General features: G+C 41.1%; 1 protein-coding gene and 1 long non-coding RNA gene across 2 annotated transcripts in view; one reads left to right on the top strand and one right to left on the bottom strand.

Annotated features, from left to right (window-relative positions):
• LOC104956946 (aldose reductase-like) overlaps window positions 1-2,734 on the top strand; it is a 4,695-nt gene extending 1,961 nt beyond the window's left edge. The window contains exons 2-6 of the mRNA XM_010784526.1: window positions 963-1,079; window positions 1,629-1,706; window positions 1,957-2,104; window positions 2,309-2,460; window positions 2,621-2,734. Of these exons, the coding sequence (XP_010782828.1) occupies window positions 963-1,079; window positions 1,629-1,706; window positions 1,957-2,104; window positions 2,309-2,460; window positions 2,621-2,734 (609 nt within the window). The remainder of the gene's footprint in view (window positions 1-962; window positions 1,080-1,628; window positions 1,707-1,956; window positions 2,105-2,308; window positions 2,461-2,620) is intronic.
• Window positions 2,735-2,903: 169 nt separating this feature from the next.
• Window positions 2,904-11,031, bottom strand: LOC104956909 (uncharacterized). Its single transcript, XR_799613.1, has 3 exons — window positions 11,021-11,031; window positions 8,743-8,745; window positions 2,904-2,988 (listed from the first exon to the last, which is right to left on the bottom strand). It is a non-coding gene; the product is annotated as an uncharacterized lncRNA (long non-coding RNA).
• Window positions 11,032-11,153: the final 122 nt, after the last annotated feature.

Genomic DNA, 11,153 nt, shown 5'->3' with positions numbered 1-11,153 from the left:
GGGGGGGCAAAGCATGCTGTTCACACAACTGATGAGTTTTTGAATGGCAAAGAGCTGAAATTACACCTGTCCCAGCATGCATGAAAGTGGACACAAGCTGAAGTTCGCACATTAGTCTAGTTGCCAGCGTAGAACCTGGAGATGTTTAGAACCCCAACGTTTTATGTTAGAATTGTATAGTAGGCTACACATAGAAACTGCCGGAGGCTAACATATGTTGGGCAATTTGCAAAATTAGAATGTATTAGCATTGTAGCTTATGCAAACAATAGTTTAAAATGGCCTGGCAGATATGGACAGTTCTGGAGTGGTTTTTGTGGTTATTGAGGATGCTGAGTCAATTTCCGACACTTTCAGGATTCAAAATGGCAGTTTTAACCAGAGTGGCCATATTTGTACTCTCGGTGGGATGACTACCATTAGTAGCCTAGTGTTGCAACCATTGGATATAGAGAGAACAAGATGAACATTATTATCTCTACAGTGGAAAAAACGTTTTCCAATTCAAATGATCCATTTGTCCCCTAAAACTTCAAAATCGACCCAAAATATATCAAAGTCAGCCTTCCAAGAGTAAAAATATTATTTGAAATAATAAACATCCTAAAACGTTTCTTTAAAACATTATTAGAACCTGTAGGTAATGTTAGCCAAAGTTGTGAGAATTTCCCCCGCTAGCTGGGTAGGCTTTACTGGTATTTAATGCTAACTAAATGCTCATTGTGCAATTTGCCCGAGACATGCAAGTTAGTATCTGGCAGTTTCTATGTGCTGGGGACCCTACTAAACATTTCTAACATAAAACTTTTTATACTTTCTCCACAAAACTTTTGAGTTAATAAAACAACATTTAAATAATGTTGTGCATTAAACATGTTTAGAATGTCTTTTCCGATGTTTTTTTATTCATTCTTTTTCTGTTATTCTCCTGTTCATTATCTCTTATTGTATTTCCTCTACAGCTGTGGCTTACCCATCATGCCCCAGAGGACATCCCTGTGTGCCTGGATAAGTCCCTGAAAGACCTCCAACTGGACTACCTGGACCTGTACCTCGTGCATTTCCCTGTTGGTCTAAAGGTTGAGCGTAACATTCAGAACTTTTTGTCACAATTAAAAATGTACAGCTCCTTATCCTGATGTATAGAGGAGGTCCTGAGCTGATGCTATGAAGGAAGGATTTGACCGGAGCTGGTCTGCATTTTTGGACTTTAGAGCCTTAAGATTCTGTTCCAACAAAGCTGCATTTCAAGATTCTTATTCATTAGGGGGCTGAAACTCTCCAAATGAAACTCAGGCAATAGCTCTAAGACACACATGGCTAACCACATTTATTTGACTGAAAATAGGCTTAATTATGTTTTATATAGGTGATTATTACGAGCAAAGTGCTAATTATTAGCAGGTTTCACTAAATGAACAACTATTTGAAATAATATATTCATATTTATTGCCAATATTTAAAATATATAAGAATGAATGCAGATTATGCAACATTTATGGCTCTATATGTGTTTCTAAATGTGCTTAGTCGAGTTGAAGGAGGATGCAATTACAAATCGAAAAAGCACACATGCCATATATCTTTGCCAAGAAGCATCTCTTATTACCTTTACATTTCTTTTTTAGAAAATGGGTGATGAGCTTTTCCCGAAGAAGGATGGAAAGATGTTGACCTCTGACATCGACTATGTGGATGTGTGGAGGGTAACAACACTCTTTCTGTTACACTTACAACGGCCCCCCCACAACATCCATATGCCGCTCCACACTCATCCTCACTGTCCTTCACAGAATCATTTACCATTGATATGACAGTGAAAGATAAACAAGTTTTCTCCCTGGAGGTTCATCTACACTCCTGTTAGTGTGAAACTGTAACATATCTTTATATTTGTTTCTGATAAATGGTAGGATATTTAGAGCTCCTCATTCCCTGCTGTGTGTTGTGTTGCAGGGCATGGAGGCCCTGCAGGCCTCAGGGAAGGTGAGGAGCATTGGGGTGTCTAACTTCAGTATCCTGCAGCTGCAGAGACTCCTGGCTCTGTGCAGGGCCCCCCCCGCTGTCAACCAGGTAATAATAATAATAATGGGTTTAATTTATAACGCACTTCATATTTGAGTTCAAATCCCAAAGTGCTACAAGCAGTGAGCATGGAACAATATAAAACAGTACACAACACGGTAGAATTAATAAAAAGCAGTAAAAACAAACAATAACAAATAAATAAAAGGGTAGTAATAAATAAGATAAAAGGTCCAGGCAAAGGCTCTATTGAACAGATGGGATTTGAGGCCTTTTTTAAAAGCCTCCACGGTCTGTGGTGCTCTCATGTGCTCGGGGAGAGCATTCCACAGTCTGGGAGCAACCGAGCAGAAAGCCCAGTCTCCCATAGTACGGAGCTTGTTCCTGGGGGGTTTGAGGAGGTTGGCTTTTCTGGAGCGGGAGGTCCGCAAGGAAGTATGAGGGGTGAGGAGTTCCTTGAGATAGGGGGGGCAGTTCCATGGATACACTGGTGGGTGAAGAGGGAGACCTTGTATTCAATCCTCAGTTCCACGGGGAGCCAGTGTAGTGCTTTAAGGATGGGGGTGATATGATCTTATTTGCGCACCCTCATCAGGATCCTAGCAGCGCTGTTCTGAATGTACTGGAGCTTCTGGATGCTTTTGTTAGGGATCCCGATGAGGAGTGCATTGCAGTAGTCCAGCCTGGAGGAGACAAAGGCGTGGACTAGCTTTTCGGCGTGAGTGTGGGGGCGGAGTTTGGCGATATTCCTGACGTGATAGAAGGAGTTCTTGCACAGCTGTTTAATATCAGCGACGTAGTCAGATGGGCATCCATTTTCACACCCATGTTGGTGACTGTTGAGGAGAGGGTAATGTTTTGGCCGGAGAAGGTGATGGTGGTGATGGTGGATGACCGAACCTGGTGTGGGGTGCCAACTATAATGGCTTCGGTCTTGGAGCTGTTGAGTTTCAGGAATTTTTGCTTCATCCACGCCTGTATCTCCTCCAGGCAGGCAGTAAGTGTGGGTGAAGGCAGGGCTGCAGAGGAGGTAGGGTTGATCCTGAGGTACAGTTGGGTGTCATCGGCGTAACAATGGAATGATACTCCATGTCGGCTGATGATAGAGCCAAGGGGGAGCATGTAGAGTGTGAATAGGGTGGGGCCGAGAACTGATCCTTGAGGGACACCACAGGTGACATCAAGGATACCCGACTCTGCCTCACCCAAGGAAACGTATTCTGTTCTCCCGATTATTATTATTATCATTTTAGAACATATTTGTAATTACATTGTTTACAAGCGCTACCCTAATCATGCCTCTTATTGTTGATCTCAAAGTGTGGTGAAAATGTGTGTATATTAAGATAAGCTAAAAGGAAGGGATAGTAGCAGTAACAGAGTAAGAATAGAACACAGGATAGTACAGATAAGAGTTCACAAATGGATAATAAAATGAAAAAGAACATTAGACATGTAAGCAACGGTTTGAATATAAAAATCGCAATAACAAGTAAAAAAACTGATCAGTTGAATATACATATATGACTTAGGATTGTTAATTTCCTTTACATGTGTGTGTGCAGGTGTGAGGAAGTTACATCAGTGTAGTATTGTAAGATGCAACACCCTCCATATCAAGAACCCAATTTAACTAACACATTTAGCATTCACCTGCCAAATCTGCCAAATTGTTGCTTCAAATACTTTGGTTATGTGTATTTTCTTTGTTCTGCTTCTGATTTGTTTTGTTCTATGACCCACATCCCTTCTTTTGAAGTAAACTTTCTGGCACATGTTGGAAAAATTATACTTACATCTTCATTTTTGTGAAGACCTGCCAATTTCATGTTTTGGTAAATACCATTGTGTTTCTGTTTTTCATTTTGCTCATTAGTTATAATCTGTTACATCATTACCAGACCATGATAATAAAAGTCCTGTCCAAAGACAGTGCATTTCTTTTTAATAATTTCATTTATAGTCTTCTTTGTAGTTCACACACACGTATAGCATTAGATCTTGGAATCTAACTGGATGGTAATATGCCTCAAAGTTATCTGAGGTAAGTTATGATTCTCGAAAGCTTAGCCATAATGAAGTGGCGCAACGGTCTGTAACTCCATTATGTTTATTTAGTGTTATTATAAAAGCTCAAGTAAAAGAGTCTAAATATCTCCCAGATGATCTATATTAGCCTCAGCATTTCACACAAAACATGTAAAGGAATATCAATTAGCAGGAATTTCTGTCCTATTTGGTGAATTGCCTGTTCTTGGGGCTAAATCTGGCCTGACTAAATGTGTGCAGAGTAAACACTCATACAACATCCAAAGCACCCACTGCACGTCACCATGTGTGTCAATATAAGCTGATTGGCTCATCCCTCTCATTTTGAACCAACTCTGTGTCGTCCTCCCCATCTCTCCCAGCTGCTGCTCCAAGCCCAGGTGCTGCTGAGCTGGCTAACTCATGGATCACAATCAGGCCCCTCGTTCAACCCGGCAACATCCCTGTCAGTCTCTCCTGTCTCCCCAGGGCTCAGTCTGATCCCATTCCAGCCATCACACTGACTACAGCTGCCCGTGGCGCCACACTGGAATTGGATGGGCTGATGACTAGTGTGAATGGTCGATAACTGTCTCTACAATGTGCACAAAACAATGAAACTTACATCCCTGGATATCATTCTGTGGTGGCATCATAAGGTTGGTTTTGCAAATGTGTCAAAGGATTAAAAAGAGGCGTTAACAACATACAGAAGCAGTTCATTTGGGAGTGTCTTTATCATAATGCTCTAATGCCCTTCAAATAGGGAGGATGAGCTTTTGTGCAGCAGGCCTCGGCACCAATGGGTTAACTAATGATGGCATTAGTATGTGGGTGTGTGAATGAGTGTCCCTACGTGCGCATGTGCTTCTGTCTGTGTGCTATCATTTGTGTGTATATGTGTGTATGTGCCTTTCACAGGTGATCAGTCAAGGCTATCCACTCAGCCCTTCTCTTGCAGCCCCCTCATTACAGCCCACTATCTCCTCTAAACACCTGCAGCCCCACAGCCCACCTTCAGCTCTCAGGCCCACACGCTGCCTCTTTTTGTCCCAGTGCAGAAAGAGCCTGCCCATCACATCAATCTACTGCACTGTTTATATTTATGTACAGGAGAGAGGCTAAAAAAGGCCCCTCTTACTGTGGGCTTTATTGACTAAGCATTAAGTGGACATTATCAGGCGATAGCCTAGTTATTTATGAGGCGGTGATAAAGGCTGCAGGACTGAGTTATGTGAGAACCAGGGGCAGGATGAAAGCTGCTCATACAGCAGCACTGATACTCGACACTTGCCTCTCTCTGTTTGGCTGGAGAAGCACAGCAAATGCGCCAAACGGAGCTGAAACACCAAAGGATTTATGGGCGGTAAATTTATGCTCTCCATAGGTCAAACGAGGGGCTGTTTATCTGGGTTTCATTGTCACTGTTCCCGTGGCATGCGCCGCAGGTACTGAAATGTTCATATTTGCCTTAGGCCTGTAGCCAAAAAAAAAAGGGGGGGTGGGGGGATTCAGGTGCAGTATTCCATTGACCTTCTGAACTTTGTTTTGAATTTTCAGAGCAACACAGCAACATTATTTGAAGATACTGACATCAATTATGCATGACAGGGTACACCCCTCCTTAACTGTTATGCATGTTGAATACTTGTCTATTCCAGTGGTATGCTGTACCCTTGCACAAGAGGTCTGTGGCTGTCTTTGACCTTAGGTGGGAGGGTTGCATGTCTTACAGCTTCCTGACTGCCATTTGTTAGCTGCATACCACAACTCTTGAATCCTTTACATGGATTTTTTGCACGGTGCCCGAAGCATATTTGCGTCTTGTCTCTTGTATCTCCTCTAAACACACCTTCCTGCTCACAGTTTTGTAGCTCACATTGATTTGAAACACACACTGTCAACCACATTTTTAACATACATGCATCACCTCTCACCTCTGTGTACAGTAAATAGTACCATCTTTGCCTTGCCAAGACCATCTTTCTCCTCAATAAACCAGGTCAACAAACAAAAAGCAATTATGTTGGGCAGCTGCCGCCTGGGAGTAGGTAATTACAGTGCGGTGTGGACAGCTTCATTCTAAACAGGTACTAAAAGCATCATTAATCATCCTCCCTCTGATGCCTCGCCCTGGTCATGTGACACAGGCTGCTGATGAGTTGGGGAGGGGGATCCGCCTAAGGGGGGAAGGAACAAGACCTGATTGGCTCCTTACAGAAGTCCTTTTAGAGGTCAGCCAGTCAGCAGTGATGACCCGCCAATGACCTTGTATCACTTGACCCCCGAGGGCCCAAGGGTCACTCTCTCATATCAGTTGGAGAGCAGAGGCAGGAGGGAAGACGAATGACATACAGAGAGGGAAGAACAGTAGAAGAAACGGAGCGAGGGAAGACACACAGAAGGTTTGTGCAGAGGAGCATTGGGAGGGGTGAAGATGAAAAATAAAACAGTAGGCGTGAGGTTTGATTGAGCACCTGGTCTACTCCTTTTGCATAAAATGGCTGATGAAAAAAATGTGTTTTTATAGCAGCGAGGCCAGCCTGATGGCTGCTTCATTGCTACCCCCCTCCCTTCCTCTCACATCTCTTCCTTTCCCTCTCTCCTTTTCTCCCGGTCCATTGTCAAGCTGTCCTCAGGTTGGCTGAAAGGTTGATTACATCATCTGAATTTAATTAGTGAGTAGCAAAAACATCTGTAGCCTATGTGTGTTTATCGTTCATCAGTGTAAACACAAAATGGCCAGAGATTGCAAAATGTGAACACAGCCTTCCAAATCAATTTATTAATACACTTTTCCACTGAACTATTTGCCTATATGGCACCACTGCACATATTGTGTTTTTAAAACTGTGAAGCTGGCACGAGAATCAATCCTTTCTCTGATGAAATATAGACAAGATGGCGCCTGACAGAGACTTGATTGAGAAAAGTTCATGAACTGTTCGCTCACTGAGCGCAGACTGACACGGATGGCTGATTGACAGATGAAACACAAAGACACATCTGAAAGACAGAGCGCCAACGTCCTCAAACTGTAACCCATCCCCTTCTCCTCTGTCCCCCCTCTACTCACCCCTGCAGCCCCGCCCCTTCAACTCGGCTTTCCCTCTCCTCTCTCTCCATATGTCTATGAATCTGTCACTATGGCAACCTCACCCCAGGGGCAGAGGAGGAGGGTGTAGTCGTCGTTCAGACAAATAAGCATCGCTGGGCTCATTTATGATGGTTTGTTTAGGGATTATAATACACTGATGAGAGGTCAAAATTTGTGTACTTGCACATGTTTGGACATGAGCGTTTGTTTTAACCCATTCATTCCGAGCACATGTGGTAAAGCTGCAATGTAAACATATTGGAAGCAAAAAGGAATCAAAAACATGTATTTATTTAAGTCTTTTAATATGCTTATGCTTCATGATATTTGAGTAACACAACGAACATTTTGACAGACAGAATTCTTTTTTTAAATGTAAAACAAATGATAAAATGTAGACTGAAGGGAGTACATGCAGCATGCCACCACAAGACTGTTGCCATTAAATCAGTGGATCATATTAATGGCATCATTAGCATCGCTGGTCCTAGGTTATGGCTGATGTCTCAGATGCAGTATCAGCAAACTCTGTTAAGGCTCATTCCAATGCTTCCCCATTGTTTCCCTTCACTTTTTGCCTGTCTGCAACTTTTGAAAGGGCAATTCAAACTAGTGAGTAAACAGGGCTTCGTGGAAGAGGTCAGAGACTCCACACAATCAGATATGTAGTAGGGCCACCTTGGTTGATTTTACTGATGCGGCAGGATGCCACTGGGAGATACTGTGTACACTGAACATAATGCTCTCACACACTGCTACGACACAGCACCAGTCTATGGAAACAGGGAATTATCCTATGCAACACACTAGCAACCTTGACACAGTTTCACCTCTACATGCAACCCTTCTCACTCTATTCTCCCTACCATCCTCATAATACCTTACAATGACTTAAAGCCCCCCACTCCCCTTTTCAAGAGCAAATTTCTCTTTGCAGCCAGAAGTGCTGAGTGCTGCTGTTTGCTCTGTACACAGGAATTCGCTGAGGCTGTAAGCTGTCCCCAAACATCTGCTCCCTGGAGTGTAGCAGGAGAGGAGAGGCAAGGACTGGATTGGTGTGTAGCTTGTTCAGTAGCTCTGTCACAATGTGTTATGTATGGATTTGTAATTCAGCGTGTGTGTGTGTGTGTGTGTGTGTGTGTGTGTGTGTGTGTGTGTGTGTGTGTGTGTGTGTGTGTGTGTGAGCATGAATGCACGTGAGAGTGAACAATTATTTAAAATAGCTGCTTTGTATTTTTTTGAACGCTTTATTAGTAGCACCTCGGAAACAAAACAAATATTTGAGTAATTGTACACAGGGCACCCAAATATGCATTGGCACACACACACAGTGACACACACACTCACATAGAAACAGGTGCACTTCATTTTAACTTTCTTGATGCACAAATTGTTTGGTAGTCAAATATGTGAATGAGCTCGATCTAAAAAGACTAATAGTGCAAGAAAGTCTTTGCAAATAAATAAAAACAGTAAAATCAGACGAGCAGAAAAAAACTAAAAAGGGAGGTGAACATTCAAAAGGTCTGTAATTACAACAACAACAACAACAACAACAACAACAACAACAACAACGAAAACAACAACTGAACTATCTATAAGTGCTTCACATAGAGTGAGAAAGAGCTTAACTTGATACATTGATTGTATTCCCCTGAGCACTGGTGAGGATATTACATGCATATTATGCATTAAGTTAATTTTAGGTCAACTTAGCATTAATTACAATGAGTTAAAAAGGAACCCACAGCATATGTGTGAATTGAAAAAGTAGTTTAAGATATTCTGTAAACCGTATATGTTCTCTCATTGCTCATACCATGCAGCACTCCTCAGGAGATTTGAAAAAGCTGCCTTTGAAATAGAAGACAATACCGAATATGGTCAATATTCTTCTCATGATGAACCATCCCATGATTTAATTGAATATCTCAATTAGAGTGTTTTACCAGAAGAAGACAAATTAACAGGTAACTTCACTGTTATAAATAATGTTGAGCTATTGTATTTCATTATAAAAATATTCCTTATGGATTAATTAAAGGAGTTTAATAAAGTACATTTTGTAAGGAATTTCATTACAAGACATTATTTCTGCAGGAAGGGAAAAAAATAAAAGGGGAAAGAAATGTGTTCAACTTGTTCAATGTCACCATTGTTTCTACCTGTGGCAGTAATACATTTACAGCTGAGTTATTTTGGTTTTATTTTCCTTCCATTTACCATGTGTTTGGCCCCGTATAAGCAAAGCACAGCTGTCAGTCTCGTGAACAAACCGTACATCTTCAGGAAGAAATTACAGAAGAGCACAAATTCATCAGAGTAGAGTCACACTCAAATGCTTTCAAACTAAATGTCAGGTCTGAACAAACAATGCGGTTCGCCTTTCATCAATTGAGAGGCAAATGCTGAAGCTGCCATGGAATGAAATTAAAGTGATAGTGCACCCAAATAAATCAGCTCTTCTTTTCACCTTCACCTCAACCCTATAACTCAGATTACGTTTTCTTTCCCTCCACACATTTTCTCCACTATTTTAAATGAATGTGTATTTCTAAGTGAATCTATTATACAGTAGAGGCTCTGATTAAGTAAGGTAAGATTTTTTTTCAAGTCTGACTGCACACCTGCTGCAAGCATCCTCTACACATTAAAACATGTAACTTGAAGCCCTGTGGCAAGGGAACATATTTGCACAAGATGATTAAAGAGTTTAAAATAAGGTCAACCAAACATACTTCTCAGTAGGAAGGGAACATGAGGGACCATTACTACAAACTTTTCCTCACATTGTTTCATCATCCTTGTCCTCAGCATACTAACCTTCACAAGTGCACACTCATTTGCATTCAAAAAGGACACATTTGATGGTTTTGTTAAACATTCCACTTTGTGCTATTTTGTTTATAGTAAAGCGACCTTAATGGTGTGTATTTTGTTTATATGCAAATACTAAATAAATTGGGCTCAACACATTATTCGTCTGGCTAGCATGTAAAATCATTCATATCAATTACAAATAAAACTTGCAAAAAATGTTTGCACTGTCAAAATGTCCTCTGCAGACCTTTAAGTGTATTCCTTTCTACCTTTCAGTTAATATTAATGAGAAGAACATTATAAGCTATATTGTTTGTAGAGGATTAATGTCTAAATTCATCAACAATTATGTAAGCGGATATGCATGAAATATATAACCAGCGAGGGTGTTATGAATAGTTGTTCTAAATCGTGTTTATAGTGGCTGAGAAATGGAATCATATTAGGTATTCAGCATGCTCAAGTAACTTTAATTTGTCAACTTTGTAATTAAAAATAGGTCTGTAGTTTATATCTAAAAACATATTGCGTGAAAAGACTCCTTCTTCCAGTTCATAAAGTGAGCCAAGAGCATATTTTTTGGCTTATTAAAATAAGAGATTGGGCAAAAATTAGGTTAGCTCTAGGTGTAGAAATAATGCATTATGTGGAGTATGAAATTATAATATGAACAATTATCCTATGGCCCAGTCGCCCATCTATTCAGCTGGATGAAATATCGTGTGTAGAAACAGACACCCAGAACAAAAGCGTTCCGAGTTTTGTTGGGAGGGGGGGAAGAGAAAAATATATAAAGAAAAAAGTAATCTCAGACTTCGAGGTCATCCAAATGAATGGTGCATCTTTCTCTCTCCGAGCCGCTGACCGGGTCATCGTTATCCCGAGGCAAGACAAAGGTCAATAGGTGAGAGGTGAACTCCAGTGTAACTGCATATTTTAGCTTCGTGTCTACTCCTGCGTATTGCAGAGGAGCAACTTTCTAATAATTATCTTATTAGTATTTTTTACACGCTAAATTTGAATGAGGACACGTAAAAAGGGGATTGAAACGGACCTAATTTATTCATTTTGTTTCTCGCTCTTTATTTCTAAGCGACACCCAACTGGTTTACGGTTTAATTCCTTTGTTGTCATTAACATCCGCGGTGGATCTACTAACGTTCATATCCCGAGCAAACACCAC

The sequence above is a fragment of the Notothenia coriiceps genome, unplaced genomic scaffold (genome assembly GCF_000735185.1).
Source record: "Notothenia coriiceps isolate Sejong01 unplaced genomic scaffold, NC01 NC01_scaffold00026421, whole genome shotgun sequence".
Classification (NCBI taxonomy): Eukaryota; Metazoa; Chordata; class Actinopteri; order Perciformes; family Nototheniidae; genus Notothenia; species Notothenia coriiceps.
Note: the sequence above shows the minus strand (reverse complement) of the source record. Positions and strands in the feature narration are given on the sequence as shown.